The sequence below is a fragment of the Monopterus albus genome, unplaced genomic scaffold (assembly GCF_001952655.1).
Source record: "Monopterus albus unplaced genomic scaffold, M_albus_1.0 scaffold166.1, whole genome shotgun sequence".
Lineage (NCBI taxonomy): Eukaryota > Metazoa > Chordata > Actinopteri > Synbranchiformes > Synbranchidae > Monopterus > Monopterus albus.
In genome coordinates this window covers 2,278,363-2,299,370 of record NW_018128046.1, presented here as the reverse complement: position 1 = coordinate 2,299,370, position 21,008 = coordinate 2,278,363, and the positions used below count along the sequence as shown (strand labels likewise).

The 21,008-nt window shown below is 41.0% G+C and overlaps 1 protein-coding gene and 1 pseudogene across 1 annotated transcript in view; both read right to left on the bottom strand.

Annotated features, from left to right (window-relative positions):
• Positions 1-5,495, bottom strand: part of sh3bp5b (SH3-domain binding protein 5b (BTK-associated)) — a 21,712-nt gene extending 16,217 nt beyond the window's left edge. Inside the window, exons 1-3 of the mRNA XM_020615497.1 lie at positions 5,125-5,495; positions 3,532-3,594; positions 1,902-2,030 (exon numbers count right to left, since the gene is read on the bottom strand). Coding sequence (XP_020471153.1) covers positions 1,902-2,030; positions 3,532-3,594; positions 5,125-5,202 — 270 coding nt within the window. The 5' untranslated portion in view covers positions 5,203-5,495. The remainder of the gene's footprint in view (positions 1-1,901; positions 2,031-3,531; positions 3,595-5,124) is intronic.
• Positions 5,496-14,718: 9,223 nt separating this feature from the next.
• LOC109968902 (tripartite motif-containing protein 16-like) lies at positions 14,719-17,404 on the bottom strand (annotated as a pseudogene).
• Between the last annotated feature and the right edge of the window lie 3,604 nt (positions 17,405-21,008).

Here is a 21,008-nt window from a genome sequence, read left to right as displayed (position 1 = left end):
CAGCTCTTCTCCAAACTTTCAATCCAGGGCTCACCGCACATTTCCAGTTTAAATCAAGTCATTCTATATACATACATGCATTAGAAGTGAAAGTAAATATCAAAAAGTCAGGAAGAAGTCAGGAAAGCAGGTGTGCTGACAGGAAGTGATCACAAGCTGCACATCCTCATCTCAGTTCCCCTGAAATGCATCACAGTCGAGAGCTAGGTGCATCACAAACACAGGAGTCACAGCAAACAAACGCATCTCTTCCTCTTATTCACGTCTTACTTACAACTGATTTGTAACTGTGGCTGAATTATAAAGTAGGATTTCTTGCTTAAAAATTAAGATTTGATATAAATTGAGGAGGCGTTATTTCATGATTGCCCGAGGGCCTCAGTGCATGAACCGATGCCACTGCTGTGATTCCCGATGGGAACCTGAGATTCTAAGGACTTTGGACAACAGGATCTACCGTACTTAGAATAGTTTGGGTTTTGCGATAAATCTCAGATTAAATCATCAAAGGCCAAAGAGCAAGTTGAACCACAGCAGATTCTAGTCTGGCATCAAGTTTGGGCGTCACTGATTTCTATAGGTATTCTGTAGCTGTGCCCACAAACTGGGCCAATCTCTCCCTGAACATTTGTGTGATCCTTAATAAAGTTAAGAAATAAATAATAGCAGCAGTGTCCTCAGAGAACCTAGTTTAAATGGCTTAGAAAAAGCTGAAATGGGGAACTCCAGCTGCAGTGTCAAACTATTTCACCACTACCTGTATTTCAGCACATCACCTTTCATCATAGCGAGTGTTTGCCTCTATGTGACAACACAAACATCACCGACAGCCCTCCTGTATGAGGACCACCTTAACCCAAGAAGCCAGGAAACTGCACAGTAAAACCTTCAGTCTCAGTTGGTCCCAGTGCTTTCTGACTGTGAAGCTTATCGAGATGTGCATGTGGCTGCTTCCCCCTTTATTTACATACTGTGCTGAGGCCAGGCCGAAAAGGGAAGTGATACGGCCCCTTACCATTTTTAACCTGTGGCCAGTTTCTCAACTCAACTCAACTCAACTTTATTTATATAGCGCTTTACCACAGCACAGCTGACCAAAGCACTTAACATATCATACAGATATAAAAAGAACACATAAAAAGCTATAGACAGTAATATAAACACTAACACTACGGTTTCTGCATTTTAGTGATCAACTAGACAGAAAGCGATTAAGGTTCATGCAAGAAAATCTTATTTTCTCCTAAACAGACAACACGTAAAAGCTGGACCAATGCTTGCACAGAGGAATGCAATTAATCAGACACATCAGCAGAGTAGAACAGATGTGGACTTTTTGTAGTTGAACAATAATAACTGGATGAATGCTGTTTAGATAATCATCAACCATCATCACCCGCTCATACAGGAGAGTAACCTGATGACGGCTCACTCTCTCCACTAGCTTGCTATTTTCCTACCATCCGTGCATTCAACCACTCCACCTTCCATCAAATCACCAGGTCCTGACTGAACGTTTCCCGACTTGAGACCTGGACTCGAGTCACAAGAAGTAAGACTTAAGTCTCAGCTTTGGATTGGATAAAATCCCAAAACAATATGAAAGTAATGACACATTAACCAGACTATGTATCCCTAAAGACTTTGAATCATTAACCTGTCCGTGTGCATGGGAAGGCGTGATTTCACCTATGTTAAACAAAATGCTGTGGTCAGCATTTTGTTGGCCAGGATTCAAACCTGAAAGACTTGTAAGTGGTTTGTCTGATTTGATCATGAAGACCTGAGACTGGCCAGTTTAACATCTGTGGACCCGTTCTGACAAACCTGGAATTCTGCCTTGGCCTGAATGGGTCTCAATTATTTTTAACCACCCATCTATCCGTGCGCTGCTGACTGACCTGTCTGGCCAGTCTGCGGGCCTCCCAGTACGGCTTGGAGTCGTCCACAGCTTTGCCAATCTTCTTCACCAGTTCGTCCAACTTCACCGTGGCTTCCATCAGCACCGAGCGAAACCTCTGTCTTGCATCCTGATGGAAAGAAAGAAAGAAGCCTCAGTAAGTCAAGCCAACACAAACTATGGGGAATTCTGCAACCAAAAAGAAAAAACCCATTTCAAGTGCTGCTTTGGATTCTAGGTCAGTGAATGAAGTCTCTGTCAGAAACACACAGCAACATAACTCACGCTCTTGAGCCTTCACCTCCATCCTATATCCTGCTGGCAACGTTGCTAGTTGAGGAGATTAAACTTCTGCTGCCTCTGCTATGAGTCACAACCTTTAAGAACTCGAGTATGTACTGTAAAACCAAAGAGCCGGGTCTAAATAATGGATAAGAAACATTAAGTCCCGACCATTATTCTTAATCTAATCTGGGCAGAATTTCACACCATGTGCAAGATAAAGCACAGTTTTCATCAGCAGGGGAAATAAATAGATCGACTGAGACTCTTCTAGTTGAACCTGTTTTTATTTCATTGTTCTTTTTGTCAGTGTGCATGACAATAGAAGGCAGCACCAGCCGGTAGTTTGTCGTCTTCTTCTCCTCATTCTAGTGTGCCAAGCAGCAATCTGCTCAATACCCCCCCTGTGTTCAGGGGGGTTGCATGGAGGGATACGGTCCAATGACACTATTTGACAAACTGCTGCCCAGAATGAGGAGGAAAGGACAAAACCCACCAAGACAAGGCACACAAAGGTGAGATTTGATCAGAAGTGTTTTCCAACTTCATGGTCTACTTCTACAAGAGAAAAGACGTTAACGGTCACGGCGATGTGGTTGGTTTCGCATACGTGTGTCTGGTGTGTTTACTCGTCTACGCTGAAGTTTAACGCACAGTCGTTTATCTCATGTTTCTGTGACATGGATCCATCTGAACGGGAACAGGATGCCAACAAAAATGTGCTGGGAAAACATGCCGATGAGGAATTATAAATCAGAGTAATCATATATACACACACATACCTCAGCCACTTTATTAGGTACACCTGTATGCACTTCAGTGGCCACCTTAAGACTTTGGACTTCACCTCTACAGTGGTGCTGACCTACATAAATGTAAGCCATCGACTTTTACTGGAGTTTAGTTATACCAGGTGAATGGCCCTAATGACACGGTGACAGGTTCAGGCTCTAGAACAGCCCAAGTCGCTTAGCGAGACTCTGAACTCAAACTGTGCTCAGTAAAAGTGGTTTATTGTAACAATACAGTAAGTCAGTGTGTTTTACTAAACCAGTCACAGTTCAGTTTCCTGGATGTCCAAACTGCTGACACAGAGCAACATGTGCACTTTCTGCAAATTGTTTTTGCCTGAAAACAAGTCAAAGGTCAAGCTGTAATTCAGTAAAAAGCTGCTGTGAGTGCACGTGGTGACACCTTCTAAACAACACGGCCCGAGGAGGCTGGTTTCACAGTCGACACCCGAGCAGAGGATCTGCTAACGGAGGCCGTGGTGTGCAATTACACGCTTTATTAGTCGCTGTTCGAGAACACAGGTGTGTGTGTGTGTGTGTGTGCGTGAGCAGACTGACCTCCAGCTCCGTCTCACATCTGTTGATGTCGTCAGTGGCCTGGTTGAGTTTCTCCAGCTCTCCCTGGAAGAGAGGGGACAGCAGGGAGATGAGGTGGCAGAAGGAGGAGCTCTTTGCCTTCCACCACCTTCAGGAGAGGGAATTCTCCACATCCAGAATGAATTAGACTAACTGAGGACACAGCGGGGTTCACATTAAACTAGAGTATCTGACTCAGGTCTACATTAGTCTGTGAAGAATAAAACTGCTGAAACAGTGAATTAAACATGACTTCAGGCATCTCTTCTCTAAAACAGTTTCCCTTTAACCCAAATCAGTCCAAACACAGCAATATGCAATCACACTTTGACTAGGAGTACAACTAAGATTATTTTATCATCCATTAATGTCCTGCTTGTGTTTTTCAGTTCATCAATTAGCAACTGTCCATGAAAGGAGAAAAAAAACAAGACAAACTGTACAAAAATGACCATCACAAATGAATTCTGTTACTTTTAATATGGCAGAGACAAGCTGTAAATCCTCCCATCGTGAGGCTGCAGTCAGAGAACGTTTTGACGTTTTATCACCATTTTAACTTCTGGCTAAACAAATCCAGCCATCTACACGATCCCTTTGGCCTAATTAGGTTATTATCACTGTCAGTGGTTCCCACTTAACTGGATAATGGTTGGTGGAACTGGTCAAAACTGGAAAACAAATGTCAAACTGGTGACTAGAGGGCCTATGAAGATACCGCAAGGTGGTGAGGAGGTCACAGGGTCACAACCAAAACAGATTGAGAAACTCTGATAAGAAAAAGGGAAACCCTGACCTCTGGGTTGCTCACTACGGGGGGTGACACCTGCTTTCACTGTTTACTAACACACCACAGCCCATGTGAACATTTAATATACAAGCTAAGAACACTATCACATTTGTGGGCATTTATGAGGAGAACCTCTCGGTATGTCTTTGAATCGATAAATCCATTAACAGAATCTGCAACTATCCTGATGATCAGTTCATTTTCTAAACAAAAGGACCAAACATTCACTAGTTCCAGCTTCTTCGTTGGGAGGATTTTCACAGGCTCTGTTCTGTGAGACCATAAACTGATCATTGTTGGAGGATGGGACTGGACTGGACAAAGCAAGCACCAACTCGGGCTGTAGGAACAAATACGAGGTGTTTCCACCCAGACTTCAGGCTGTAGAACAATTTACTAATAGATTATCTGAAAAAACAATCTGCATAATTATAAAACTGCTGCTACTTCTCAAAGATGATGTCTTGAAACTGTTTTGTTTATTTTCAGTGTTGTCTACCTCATTATTCTTTGTATTTGGTAGAAGACTAACTTTACTTTGAAAATCTCTGCATACACAGATTTTAAATTCATCTTTAACATTATGTTTGGTGAAAAGGGTCGACTTTCTGACACATTTGCATCAGTATCAGATCCTCCAGATGAGAAGTGCCACCGCTGCCAGGCGGCGTTTCAGCCTACGTAGCCCTGCATCTTTGTTCCCTGCTGTCACAGACGTGTCGGCTGCTCTACGGCGAAAACGTATCGATTAGCACCACCAATCGATACTGAGCTTTGAAAGGTACCTGGATTCTGGGGTCCACTTCCTCGTCTTCATACTCAGTCTCTTCGTCTGACCGGGGCTCCTTCTCTAAATGATCCATACCGCAGGTGAAGGCGTGACGGCCGAACAAAGACAGGCTAACCGCGGAGACGCCGCACAACCATCCGTCTGCCGCTCACCACACGTCGGATTCACGAGTACAACGTACGTCCCCAGCTTTAACTTAGTGACTTAAAAACTGCTTTTTCGAAGACGAACACCATGGCGCGTATCCACCAGTGCGGAGAGCGACGTCTCTCCCCGGCGAGCTACGCGTCCACACTGAGCCCGAAGCCGAAGCGTCCCGAGCTCCGCTCCAGACCGGGAACGCCTCCCCCGGCAGGCCTGCGCAGAGTATGAGGGGTGATTAGTGCCACGTAGCGGCCGAGTATTGTAATGACTGGTTGACAGGTTTAATACATATTACATATCTAAATTCAAATGTATCAATCAAACATACATACATAAAATCTGTACATGCTGACTGAATCCAAATAAAATTCCAGATCTGCTGATCCAGACTATTCACATTTCTATTGCTCATGAAAAACTCATTGCTGTGACAAAACAAATAAGGCTACAGACTTGCAACTAAGACCAAATTTTAGCTGAGATCCTACTGATCCAGTAGGGTATGAACAGAGCCTGAAGAAAACTGCCATTAATGAAATATGCTTTTTCTTGAATAACTTTCAAACTACCAGTGATATCAATGTGATTCCAGTACTTTGGGTGTGTTTTCATGGTCAATGGATTGTATTATGAGGGTCAAACTATCGTGGGGATATAGCTTGTAGGCGGAATGGCATTATGAGAAAACTGATGTGAGTTTGCGCTCTTTGAGTGCTGTGGTTTAACTTTATTTTAGTCAACATGCAAACATAGAGGAGGTGCTTAACAAGCTACAATGAGCAGTAAATGAAAAGTACCCAATAAATACATTAAAAAGACTTGGGGTGGTTGGTTAGGTGCCTAGATCTGACATGGTTTATATAACTGGTGCCCATTGTTACATAAACACAGATGAATCACTGCTTTTTTTAGTAATATTTATTTGGTAATGCAGTAATAGTGCAGGTCAATATGTACACCTTTCTGCTGTAATTTCTTGTTTTGCATAATGTTAAGCTTTTCTGTTTCTCTGAAAGACAGTAAAACTGAAAAACAATATGATGAAGTACTTGGATTAATCTCAACTCCAGAAAAAGTACATCCTGACACGAAACGCTATCTATCTGTACAATGACGTACAGTATATCACAATGGCAGACTGTATCCATATCGTCATCACTGTGGTCTGGCCTTTAGACTGGATGTGAGGTCAGTCTGTCCTGTGCATGTGTGGCAACATGTACTGACACATCTCTGCCACAGCGATCAATTCCTCAACACTTACTGTTCCGGGAAATGGACTCGTTAGATAACCTTTGGCTGTGATGCAGTCAGCACTGCCATAACATTTCCTAAAAGCAACGATCAACAAAGCTGTACATAAAGTTGTTACATTAGAAACTATACCGAGAAACAGCATGTAACATAATTATGGACAGTTCTAAGCTTTAACGTCTAGTACAGGGTACAGTGTATTCAGTCATTTTTGTGGTGGCGATGTTGTTAAGTTTCCCAGACTAATTAGTAGTATAACAAAAGCTGGTCTGTCACAGCTGGTTCTGCCTCTGACCTGAGGGGCCCCGGTGAAACCAGTTGTTTTCATCAGACAGTTGATAGGCTTGTAAGCCCCAGCCCTGTTCCCATACTACAACTATGAACATATTTATAATTGTTTGTCAACAAAGTTAGAGGCATCCAAGCTAAGATCATGCCATTTTACTGTTCCAGTGATGTTCCAATGGAAAACTGGGTTTCATTTCAAACCTTCACTACTATGAAACCTTGGCACATAAAACTGAAACTACACGAATGACAGATCCTACACTTGTGATGCTGATGGACACACATCCAATTACAGAGACTACACTGGTATTTGGATCCAGCACCATATCTGACAGCCTCTGAGAAGATAACAAATTCAGTATCAAACCAGATTTACTAGAGCCCACATGACTGTATTTCATCTGCTGGAAAATGGAACACAAAACATTCATATCACTCAAAATATCTCTGAGGACAGTAGAAGGACACCGGGTTTCTACAGAGACATACACAGACTTTATCTTTCTGGCATCACCTCGTACATCTTTTCTTTTCTTTCCTCCAGTCAACCAAAGGAGAAAGTACAGAGACCGAAAAGACAGCAGCCTCAGGGGACATTACTGCATAACCAACACAATGTGCCTGTTTACTGCAAGGATGGAGGCTGACAGAGCAGCTCTGACAGGAACGACTTAGATACATACAGTAAGGTTAGCGACAAACAGATGGGTGGAAACACACAAACCTCACACTACCGCCTGTTCTGCCATCAGTTTTCTACTGCTTTGACTAAAAAGCACATAAGGTTAAAGATAGTGATTTGAATGAACATGCACACATGGATGACACATCACATTTTTGTAAATCCACTTAGTCCCTGCAGACACCACGACGCCTTGTTGAGCTTGACTTATACATACAGTCTAGTTATCATTTCCTGCGTCACCCTATCCTGCTGGTGAGTTGTCTGAATAACAGGATATGTTGAATCCTTTCAAAAGAGGAAGGACCAGATTGCAGTGTCCTCTCACTGCTTGTAAACTTTGGGTTGGGTTTTCCTGTATAATATTAATATTAATAACAGTAAGGTCTAGACTTTAGTTTATAGTGTCCTGAGATGCATTTTGTTGTTCACCCAGTGATGGAAGAATAAAAGTAATGGGAACAACACTGATTTTTCTGACTTTGGGGTGCGAAAAATGAAATGCTGGAGATTCTATAAAACTAAATTTAAAAATGGAAAGTAATGTGAGCTATGACACTTGTGTCAAAGGATCTTTCTAACCTCATGTTTCTCTTATGGAATTTTTGTATTTGAAATATTCCATCCTTTGTGTGGACTTGCTAGGACAGCACGTTGTCAGCAGGATCCTGATATCCACTACAAACATGGAGTGTTTGTCCTGATAAAGGACACTGAGAAGACATTGAAGGCTCATGTCTGTACCTTCACTTCGCTGTCTCTTTACTTGTCAAAGGAATTTTCAGTGAAGCACAGAATCACTGGAATCTTTGTAAATAATTAGTTTACTTGCAGCAAGGAGACAAGTATGCATGCGCATACAGAGTTGTCTGAGTAAAATGGATTTGAACAGTACAATATATAGTTGCAAAGGCACACCCTGACACACACTTATCCTACAGTTGATGGTTGTGTCTCTCTTCATCTGGAACAGTCTATAGTTGATTACATCACAGTACAGAGTTACACATGAAAGATAGAAAACATCCTTCAGCTTCGGTTTCTCACATGTCTCTGTTCTGAAAATACATTAAATAGTAAAAATCAGGTTTAATAACAGACTTTTTATGACAGAAATAAAACTTACTCATGGCGAGTTCCTCACACTGTGAATGTAACTGTGAAGACTTCTAACAACGTGCTGTTGTGTGAACTAATGGCAAGAACAGGATCAGACTGTATCTGTTTAAATGTATTTAAGCCTACTCTCCTGAGGCACTTGTAAGTGGCTCTGGGTAAGTGTGTCAGCTAAATGCCTGGATAACTGAGAGGGAAAGATGCCAAATTTGATAACACAGGGGGATTTAACCCCCACACACATGGTGTTACTTAGACAGCTGAGCTTATTTCCATGTAAAAGCATTATCTTCCAACACAGACAATATTTTCTTTTAGTTGTTAATTAATTCCATATAATTAGTTAGACAGTGACTGAACAATGTGGTTAAGATCACAAACAGTTCATCTGGGTGTGCACTGCTCCAAATGTTACATAACAGCATGGAGGCAGAGGTGATCTGCCACCAGGCACCTGACCTATCTGGCCCCTTCGCTTGGATTTCCCCTCTGCTATCAGAGGAAGCACACACCAGGAAGAACAACTGGGACAGGCTGTTGTTGTCAGGGACAGCTCACAAACCTAGAATGCAGTCAGTCAGCTTCCAGAACAGGCAGAGCAAGTTACAGCACAGCAAATTAAGAAGGTCAAAGCAGGTCATAGCACCCAATGGTAACATTCCTTTTATCCTACACTGATCCTGTGTGACAGAGAAGTGGAAGAGATGATTTTAAGGTGTTTATTAAATGAGAAGGCAGTGTCACTATACAGAATTTTAAACCACTGACTACTGAGAGAACTTATTTGCCACAGTATTATGGAGCAGTACAATGCTTTAGCAGTAGCAATACTTGTAGTGTTTGAAGCATCACAAATGGCACTGCTTAATGAATGCAGATGATCAGATTGTTAATGCAATTGTGGAGATAACAATAACAAATACAATCAATTTTAAATTGACCTAATTTAAAGGACCTAATGATCTAATCTGCCTACATTTAAGTGTAGTTGTCAGAATTAGCCTATTTTAAAAAGGAGATAATGGAGTAGTTTTCAACACTGGCTACTTGTTTGACACTATATGAAGGTGACACATATCATTATATATTAGTTTGTAATTTTAAGTAATTTATTCAGATTCTTCCATATTGTAAAAAAGTAACAACATATTTCAAGGCTAAGCCATCATTATTACCATTTTGCTTTGTAAATTAAACTTTTCACAAAAATTCTATCAGAAAATCCTTGAAATGTTTATGGTAAACCGAGTGGTTGGTAAACTGAATGTTTGCTTTAAGCGAAGTTCCTGCTGGGTACAAGGTACAAAAACACGACAATGACTCCCTCTAGTGGTCTACAGAAGTTACTACAACTCATTATTTCTACCAAATCTTCTACATCTGAAGAGTGTAGTTCCACTTTACTGACACTTTCAGTGCATTTTGCAGATCAATTTGAGGAATGGAAAACATTTAAAATTAAAATTAATTTGAATGCTGAAATTATGTGGTGTTGCTTTATAAAGCAGACACTGAAGTTCCCTTTAAGGACTGTATAGTCAGAATACAGTAACACAAACTAAAGCCTAAAGCCCATAAATAACATTTGAAACTTGTAACCTTCAACTGGTTGGTGCACAGAAGAAAAGATACTCTGGTTTGTTCCTTTCAGATGACGTCTTGGCTCAGTGACTGTCACAAACTCTTTTATAAGCAATCATTGAAATGGGACAGAATAACACAGAACAAATGACAAGAAAACCATGTGGCCTCACACTGATGCATTGAATTAATGATATTAGTGAAAAAACATACAGAAGGTACATAATAAAGAAGTTCACAGTAATAATGCAATTATGTGAACTTATTATTTTTAGAAGAGATGCATTATAATAAAGCAATCATTACAAACTATGGCCATGAACACAAGGTAGGATATATAAGTCCATGGTGTATATATTTGTCTGTTTGAGAGACTAATTAGCATTTTTGCCTGCACATTTGTTGTGCAAGTTTTACTAATGTTTAGAGATGGTCTAAAGCTCTTTCTCACATATCCAATAGCGAAGATCATAACAGCTGCCCAGGAACCAGGTATTAGAGGGTGATCCAGTATATACACAACTGGAAGTCCAGCTGTTCCAATTGCATGGCTGTGGATAAATCCAGTGTCTAGGGAAAAAAGACAAAATACTGTTTTGGTAGGGTTGCTGAGGGGTGGAACAAAATGCAAGATGGTTCTGGGTTGACTATGTCTGTCTCTGCATATCTTTCCAGTGACAGGAAAACATATGTCAACCCTTTGGATTTACCTGGTTTTCTGCATTAATTTGTCTTAAAATGTGAAGTGATTCATGTCTAAGTCACAAGTACAAACACAAATCCATTCAACATTTTCAGTGCTGGTGTAAACAAGTAATTGGTCGAACTTCCTTTCATAGCGGTGGCCTCAAACAAGCAGTTTCTGTGACATTAAGGAGGACTTCTGGACCATTCTGGAGAGTCCAAGTGCTCTTTGGCAAACTTCATGTGCACAGTGAAGCTTTATTTTGGAGAGCAGCAGTAGCTTCTTCCCCTGTGTGTGTTCTGTTAATGTTTTACTCTGTCTCTGTGAATCCCTGGCTGGGTTTGCCTTACTGTAAATAGTAATGACCTAAATTATCAAGACCCAAGTTTTAAAAACTCCCTCACCCATTTATATTTTTGTCTGAAGAGTCTTTATCCTATTTTGTTGCTGGATGTTAGTGAGCCAGGGTAAATTTGGCTGTACACATTATAGTTGCTGAAATACTGCATCAAGATTATGATTTTATTTATAAATATTCAAACTTCCTTACGAATAAATCTGCTGGTATCCAACCACCCACGTCCACACAGAAAAATGTGGAACTTGGATTCCTATCCATATTTCGTAATGACCTTTATATCTATTAACAGCTTTCTGTTTGGAAGGAATTTTAGAAGAAATGGGGGGGGGGGGACGACAGGGGGGACAGGAAGAAACTAGGTTAAACAAAACCTGCTTCAACAGTGTGTAGGTAGCAGAAGTGAAATACAGCGTACTAGTTTCATGTGAGAAATATCACAGATACCTCTTCTTCGCAATCATTGAGAATCACCAGATGGGCTTCTTTGCTCTCACAGTCTCTTTTGGCATGTTCCCAAGTGTTTTTCATATAGGAAAACTTGTAACAGCTGGACATGTATGGCCACCACCCCGAGGGGCAGTGGAAGGTTTTTTTTTCTGCTTGGGAACAGAGACAGAGCAGTACGCATCAGGACAAGATGGGATGGAACAGAACGAGACAAGAAGGGATGGATCAAGACAGGTTAAAAAAAGGAAAACGGCACAAAACTACAACAGAGGACATACGACAAAGCAAAAGGGGACAGGAGATCAGAGAGAGGATAAGACATATTAGAACAGAATGAGTAGGGACAGTTTAAGAATGGAAGGCAAGACAAATGACAAACTTATGGAAAGATCAGTAAAAAGAATGCAACAAGACATGACAAAAGACATGAGTGGACATACGGATGTGGCAGAACAGGACTAGAAATGACAAGGCCAATACTAAATGCCATGACAATACATCCAGTAGTTATTAAGGTAATTCAGTCCTGGACCAAGATGGACCACACTGGTGGACTGACCAACAGACCAATAGACATCCTATGGTGAAGAATGGCTAAAATGATATGTCAATTTCAAAAAGTTTTAAAAACTCCCTCACCCATTTCTATTTTTCCCTGAAGATCCTTTATCTCGTTTTGTTGCTGGGTGACCCTTTCATTTAACATGTTTTTGTCTGTACTCAGCTGGATGATAATGTCCTGTAACCTATCTTTTTCCTTTGCCGGTCGGTTTTTCTCTTGAAGCAGCTGGTCTCTCTCCGACATCAGGTTGCAATTGCAAGTTGAGTTGTTGTGAGACTTGTTGACAAACCCAACTACAAAGGGAAAAACAGGTGAGAGTTTTCTGATGTTCTTCTGATGTTTCACAGGAATATTTCAGATTGTTTGGGAAATATTTATTTGCTTTCTTGCTGAGGGATGAGAAAACTGATTTTCACATTATGTGTTGCATGGAACTAAAAGCCAGGAAGTGACTAGCTCAGCTTAACATAAACACTGGAAGCAGGGCAAACATGTGGGACACCTTCAATGGACTGCTCCATGACCTGCATGAAGACGGCCGTGTGACCAACTGAAGTAGCAGAGCTAGCTTTTCTGCTAATCTGCTAGCATGTTTACCCTTTCTGCTAACTGACCATTAGGCCTATTTGTTCTGAGACTAAAGTAATGTGATCTACAATAACAGATTACACTGGCTGCGGGTTTGACAAAACTGTTTTTAAAAAGAAACAGGACAGGTTGAGAAGGTTGTCAAGCACTACTCTGTTTTCTCTCTGCTACCGAATAATGATTCACTAAAGCTTCAAGGACATTTGTGTTATGTCCTCCGTCACTAAAATCCCCCTGCTACACTAAAAGGTGACGTCACCTTGCAGGTCTAAATGTTCCATCAGAGACAGCTAGTCAAGTTTGCCAGTCACCTGGCCATCTAACAGTTATTCCAGTCAATGTGCAGCTTGTCATTTTTGTATTACAGCTTGAGCAGGGGTTAAACAAACAAGATACTCCATGTTAATTTGTGAGCTTTGGTGATGTTGTTTGACATGTTTTTGAACGTTGGACAGAGTCAGGCTAGCTGTTTCCCTTTGCCCCTAGGCTTTACGCTAAGCTAAGCTAATTGCCCTCTGGCCCCGGCTGTGTACTTCAAGTACACAGCCGGGTAAAGAAAAGTGGTATTGAACTAATCTCACTTTGGAAAGAATGCTAATAAGTATATTAACCATGTAAATGTAAGACTGAAAATGTAACAGTGTATCATAGGGGATATCAATGCATGACAGGGAATACAACACTTTAAATGTAAATAAAAAATGAAGTTGGGAACATTCATTTAACTTGAAACTGTTTTTTACTGGTGAACAGCTTTGACTGAATGCTTCTGACAACATCTGACTTTTGTTAGTTATTACTGGGTCACCTACCCTGTACATAAATACAGGGACATTATAACCCAGCAACAAAGGTAATCGAGTTGTAATATTTTGCCACTAGTGATGTACAGTAGTGCAAGGGAACAAAAATACAAGTAGCATGTAAATCATGACCATTTTATTACATCCAGTACATATGGGCTTGTAACTAGTATTACCTGAGATTTATATAGTTTTCAAATGAGTTTTCATAGAAAGATTTACTCCATAAAACCTGTAGAGTTGTGTTTTTGCAGTGCGATGTGAAAGATGGGGGCTGATACTCACTTGCTTGCTGCCAGAGAACAACATTGAGAGCAACCTGTATGGTGCACAGCAGGCCGAAGCTGATTCCCACCAACATGCAGCTTGACCTTCCTATTAACACAAATACCACCCTTCATACATAATAACAGCAATCATCGCTGGCTGCGTTTTTTTGTCAAAATGGGTTATTCAGTCCAGCTGGGGGGGTTTTAACCCTTTAAAGCTGTGGTTCTATTAATCCCTTCCAGTTTTCCACCTCAAACATCTTTTTGTTCTTACCTCTGTGGTTTACTGGAGTAGCAATATTTTAGCTCTGCGTTTTGTCACTGTGTATAATAACAGACAAACAACAAAACCTAGCATTATACAGACTAATAAATTCAACTGAAATTTTACAGAAGACGTGACATCCTTCAAAACTCAGAGGAAGGCTATATTTACTGCACCTGTAACCATCAGAAAGGAGCCAGTATAGCTATAAACGGGCATATTCATTCTAGACAGAGGTGTCATTTAAATATATTATTAAATTTTATGCACAAACTTTATGAAAAACTCAAACTGTCATTTAACCAAAATGCAATTACTCTGGAAAACGTGTGCGTAGTCATGTGCACACCAACATGTAGCCTGATTTGTAAACCACGGCATCAAAGTTGAATTTTTGAATGTAAAACTATCCTAGAAAATAAGCACAAAAACACACTGAAGGGTTTTTTTAATCTTTTGAATATTTTAGTTAGAACATCTTACACAATATGAGAACAACATTTGGATAAGCCAGACTTCTCAGGAAAAAGTTCATAACTTCCAAAATATGAATATTTAAATAAAAGAAAATCAGTGATAAACACTGATAAGACTTACAAGCTGCCAGCAATATGGAAAGAGTCAAGAAGATAATCAGGAAGAAGTGGTGTAGAAAGAAAGTGAGAAGTCAAAACACACGATATTTCAAATATTCTGACCTGACTGGCAGTTTTCATTCCACTTGCTTCTGTTCCTTCTTTCATTAATTGGTGAATTGATATAATGCGCTACCTCCATTTTATTTACAGTGACCGTGTAGATCCAGGGGTCAGAGAAGACACTGTTTTGTCCTTTGAAATCCTCATATATTTATAGTCACTAAATGCTTTTGTGGTGTTGGTGTGGGGGTTGTAACTTCATTGTTCCTTTTACGGACTAATTATGATGTAATGCAGCATATTGTTGCCCTGTGGTTGTGTTTCCAACCACAGGGCAACAAAAAAAGAAATGTTCGTGTGAAACATTGATGATAACTGTAAACAACTATCTGAACGTCACAGCTTCAGCCTGAAGTATCTTTGGCTGTTTTCAGTGAGCGTGTTACAACTCTTTCTATTGGGGAACAAAAAGTCCTCATAGGAAGTCAGGCTATTGATGTGCACTGATAAGCAGAATAAGAAAGGAGAAGCTTGGAGTTTCAGTATTAGCAGGTCCACTAACAGACATTCAGCATTTGCTGAATGACCAGTGTTCACCCATAAAATTAGCTGCAAACACATGTATTACAAACAGCAGTTTTTAAAAGGCTCCAAAAACTATCTCTGACATCCCATACGTATGTTGACAGGAGGGTTTAGTTATGCTCTGTTAATTAACTCAGACAAATCCTTACATCAATAGCACTAATTATACATTTGAAAGTTCTCTTATGGCACTCAACTTTCTCTGTTCCATCTCACCGGGCTCCAGAAAATACACATTCCGTACAACAACCAAACCAACCAACCAACAATCAAAGTAAGATCGTAAACAAAGTTTGCTTGTGTCTCAGTCCTGACAGAACCTCAGCCACTGGCCCTTTCAACAGCTCCTGTCTACCTCAGCTCACACAACTCAGCAGCATTTCCAGCCCAGTAAAGACCAAATCCAGCATAAAGTGGCTGAGTGAACATAGTCTGGACTTTATGAAGGAGAGTCATGGTTTCAGAGACGCTGTAGAAGGCCAGAGTTCCTGCCCTGTGATCCAGGTACACTCCCACTCGAGAGGACTGAGGGCCCGAGAGTGAAGTTCTGATATTGTTATGTCTGAAATAATTACTAATATCAAAACATCCTAATGCCCAAGACTTGTCATTGTTTCCAAATCCACTTCCATTCCCTGCTCTGCTAATATCCTTGTATGCAACAGCTACTGAAACTCCTCCACTGCCCCTCTCCACCTCCCAGTAACAACGTCCAGTCAGAATCTCTTTACTGAGGACCTGAAACCAGTCAGTGAATCTGTCTGGATGACTGGGATAGAACTGCTTTTCTCTCATCACTGTTGCTTTTCTGTTACCTTCAGACAATGACAGCCATGTATTTACTGAGCTGGGATCCAGTGTGATTTGACGGGACTATTTTAAGAATTCATCTCTGGTGCTGGGCTCAGGGTGCGACAACAAAATATCAACTTCAATCACTCTTTGGGTGATTTTCAGACATTCCTCATTCAGAACTTCCCCTAGTCTATCTTGGGCCTCTGACACAGCCACTGTCACATCTTCGAAGTATTGCAGAGGGTGGACATATAAGGTGGGTGAGTGTGTAGCTTTACTGAGGTGAGTCAGCAAAAGGTAATTCTGTATAAACTGGATGTGGTCATCAGTGTGGGAGAGCTGCTCCAGCCTAGAATCCTTCATGTACAGCTCAGCTATTTCCTGCTCCAGCTTCTCCTTAAGCTTTCTGACTCGACCAACTTCGGATTTCTGTTGGGCTCTGACCTGTTCCTTTACAGCAGAGCTGCTTTTCTCAATGAGGCAGATCAGCTTGGTGAAGATCTTCTCGCTGTCCTCCACTGCTTTATCAGCAGAGCGACTGATGGCCTCCACCTCCTCCTGAAGCACCTTCACATCTTTCTCTCTGTCCTCTTTTCTGGATTTTTTGCCGGCTAATGTCTAGCATGTTCTGTTTCTCAGCCCTTTCTGCTGCAGCTGAGACTGTATCGTGGTCTTTATGATCATCCATGGAACATAAAATGCAAATGATTAGCTGATCACTGCGGCAGAAAAGCTTCATCACTTCATCATGACGAGAGCAAAATTTGTCCTGCAGGTTTTGAATGGGTTCAACCAGCTTGTGCTTTTCAAAGGCGGGGGATTCATAGTGAGGCTGGAGGTGGAGCTCACAGTAAGAGACTCGACATACCAGACAGGACCTGAGAGCTTTCAGCTTCCTGCCACTGCAGAAATCACAGGCCACATCTCCAGGTGTGGAATAGTGGGGAGCAGCTTGGAGACTCGTCTTCTTCAGAGTTTCCACTAAATCAGCAAACATGGCACTTTCCACCAGGGCAGGCCTCGGTGTGAAGGTCTGTTTACAGTGCGGGCAGCTGTAGATTTTCTTCTGATCCTCTTCATCCCAGCGGCTTTTAATACAGCTCATACAGTAGCTGTGCCCACAGGAAATAGTCACTGGATCCTTCAGTAGATCCAGACAAACAGAACAGCAGAGTTTCGCCCGGTCTAACTGCAGTGCCATTTCACTTCCCAATAAATGTTAAACACACTCTGAGAATGAAAGGGGGTGGTGAGCAGGTTTCGCAACTTTCCAGTAGGAGGAGCAGTTTCAAAGACAGGTCACGTGTTTAGTTCCTATTTACAACGGAGCCTCTATGGTATGGGAAAGTTGATAGCAACCAGATTCCCTGGAAAACTGTTGGAAAATCAAGCTTTCCAGTGAAGCAGGAAAACAGGTCTTGATCAGAAATGATTTCATGTCTTACACTTTGTTTCACTCTTTGACTTTCATTTAATCTGACATTAGCAGTTTTCTGTGTGAGATGGGGATGAATGGCAACTTGACAGTGATGACTAGACTGGGAAGTTTCAGCTGCTGCCAATAAAATGTTTGGCACATAACTCCAGCACCTATTCGCAAGAAACAGAAAATGCCCACAGGCCAGTTCTGAAACTACATCATGTTTTCATGATTTTGTCTAAACTGAATATGTGTGAACTTTATTTCACATAACATTAAAATAATTAACAAGTTTACATGCCAACACACTTAATAACCTTGAAGGGAGTGTCATGGTCAAAGGGATGAGCATTAATATTTAACAGGGATAATCATAGAGATTACTCACTGAAAAAAAGGGAACATTTAAATGGCCTCTGCTATGTAAATAAAAAACTGAAGATAGGAACAACATTTATTTTCATTCATCATTCACAACATCCATCATCTATACTGCTTATTCCTGAGCAGGGTTGTGGGAGGACTGGAGCCAGTCCCAGCTGACACTGGGTGAGAGGAGGGGTCCCCCCTGGACAGGTCACCAGTCTATCACAGGGCTGACATGTAGACAAATAACCACACACACTCACATTCACTCCAACTGGCAATTTAGTGACCAGTCAACCTAAGCTGCAGGTCTGTGGCCCATGGGAGGAAGCAGGAGTACCTGGAGAAAATCCACACAAGTACAGGGAGAACATGCAGACTCCACACAGACAGGCCCCAGGTTGGTCGGGGCTCAAACCCAGAACCTTCTTGCTGTGAGGCGACAGCACTAACCACTGTGTGCTGCCCCTCATTCATAACATCATACCTGTTAAATCATTGTTAAGTCACAAAGTCTGACGTGAGCTGCGATGCAGAAATCCAGAATCAGACAAGTCTTCCACTTAATATGACTTTAATGCATAAAGACAGATACAGCATATACAGTGTGTGTGATGTTTTATAGCAGCTGTCTAAATTTAAGTAGCACAGATAAGGAGTAAATAAAGGTGAGTAAAAGCAGTTTCTAGGACGAGCTACCTGAGACCCCAAATTACTTGCTGCATGCAAAGCTTAAAAATCTTATTTTGAATACCTCTGAGAAAAAAGTCAACAAAGCAAAGGAGATCTTTTTAAGACACCCGAACAAAGTGCTCAGTTTGTCTTGGTCAGACAGAATGGAAACACTTCTGTGGCTGTGCACAGAGATGCACATCCTCCACCCACACATCCGCATTTACATCTGCAGACAGAGGTGTCCCTGCTTCTGAGCAAATGTGAAATCACTAATGGTATCGTGACACTTTCACATTGCTTCTTCCTTTTTAACTCGTGCTGCAGCCCTTGTGTTCATCTTTAGTGTAACTGTCCAGTGTGTGTACGAGAATGACTTGGCTTACTGGACTTGTGGTGCTGTTGGTGGTGACCGTGTGTGTGTCATCTGCCCAGGAAGAAGGTTAGTGGACAACTTTTTATATGAGCCCTCTTCACACATTTGATGTTTTCTTTGTAAAAGATTATTGTTGTCAGGAGACAATTTGTGTTTTATTAGAAGGCACAAGTAATACTTCAGTCCTAATAATAAAATAAACCACTGCATAATATTAAAATATCAGTGATAATTCTACAGCATGTTATAGCGTGTCAGTTTCATCTGAATGCTTAAGCTTGTTATCATCTGTAAAACAGTGGCCAGAGGGTCAGTAAGTGCTATAAATGGAGGATTTTAACATGCCCATTGCACTAAATGGCATGTAGAACACAGAAAAGGCTCGGATCACCTGACACTCTGGTTTCAGGTTCCGCACTATGCTTAGCACGATGCACTTCCACAGACAGCATCTGTTGCCTAAGGCCGGGAACCCGTTGCTGATCCAAGCATTTTCTGTTTATCTGTCATTTAGTGTCTTTATTGTGAGCATATATTGAGCATATTAAAATCTTTCATTTCATTTTTTTGGCATCTTATGGTTTCCATTTCCCTATTCTGAAAAGCTGACAATGACAACAGGACTGGCCAAGAAGAATTCAGACACATAACCATCTGTTTTCCTTATTTCCAGTTTCCCTACTTCCAGTTTTTATTCTAGGCTAAGCTAACAGGCTACCGGTTGTAGACGGATACAAACAGACGAGTGGGAGCTATTGATTTAACTCTTGGCAAGAAAGTGAATCAAATATACGAAATGATTCCTTTAAGCTACAGTCTGGAAAGTATATCAGTGTGTTTTAGACTATAACAAGGTGCAGATTGCCTCACTCTCTTGGGTTTTCTTGTGTTCTAGACATCTTAGAGGTCCTTTACCAACATAAAACCTTCACTCCTGACAGAGGCTCATCGATCAAACTAACCTGTGAGGCACATTATGACTTTGTGAACTGTAATCAGGTGCATGTTGTATGGCATCATACCAGAAAAAACTATGAACTAACTGATCCAAGCAAGTACTTCACCACGGTGAGCGAGACAGTCACTGAAGGCAACACAAGACGCAGACAGAGACAGGTCGTGACAGAGATTCGTGACCTGACACCAGAGGACAATGGCCACTTTCAGTGCAAGGCTAAATGTCTAGAGAATGGAGAGACAGCAATGGGACATTTCATCAGAATCATTGTCAAAGGTATTGTCATGCTCAGAGAACAACTGAGTAGACTTTGAACTTTCTTCAAGTTTTTGCCTCTGCTTATGGGCACAGTTCATAGTTGAAATGTTTTTTTTTTTTTATGCAGATGCACAGTGACGCCTTATTTCTACTCTGCTATGATGTCTTCCACGTTGAGCATCTGGCTGAGTTGGCTCTGTGAGTGCACCAGGCTGTATTTCCCAAAAGCATCTTGAGACAATCATCATCTTTACTCTGAATGTGAAAGAAATAACAGTTTATTCAGTTATTCCTTTTTTGTAACTGCTGTTGTGGCTTTTGCTCAGAACATTAAAGATCTACAATACAAGGTGTAAGTCAGTCAGTGACTCGTTAGTATATATATATAAAAAACAAAACAAAAAACAGTACCATGACTTTATTTACCACCTTATTTTTAATTGTGTTATCTTCTGAATACTACACTTTCTATTAATAGAGCAGAAGCATCTGGTCCAGATTAACTACAAAAGCATGGCGGGGTTTAAATAGCAGCCATTGTCTTGCACGTCTCTCTTTCACTTTGCATATCTCTTACTTTCTTTCTTACTTATACTCTGTATCTAGTTACATCTAAAGATAAAGACTATCAGACTAAAAAACATTCCTGTGCCTGCAAATCCTATCTGTCAACAATCTATCAAACTATTCTCCAGAAAGCATATTTCACAACAATACAGGAAACTGTCCAGCCCTAATTTACACTGGGGCAAAGATGGGATTGTCA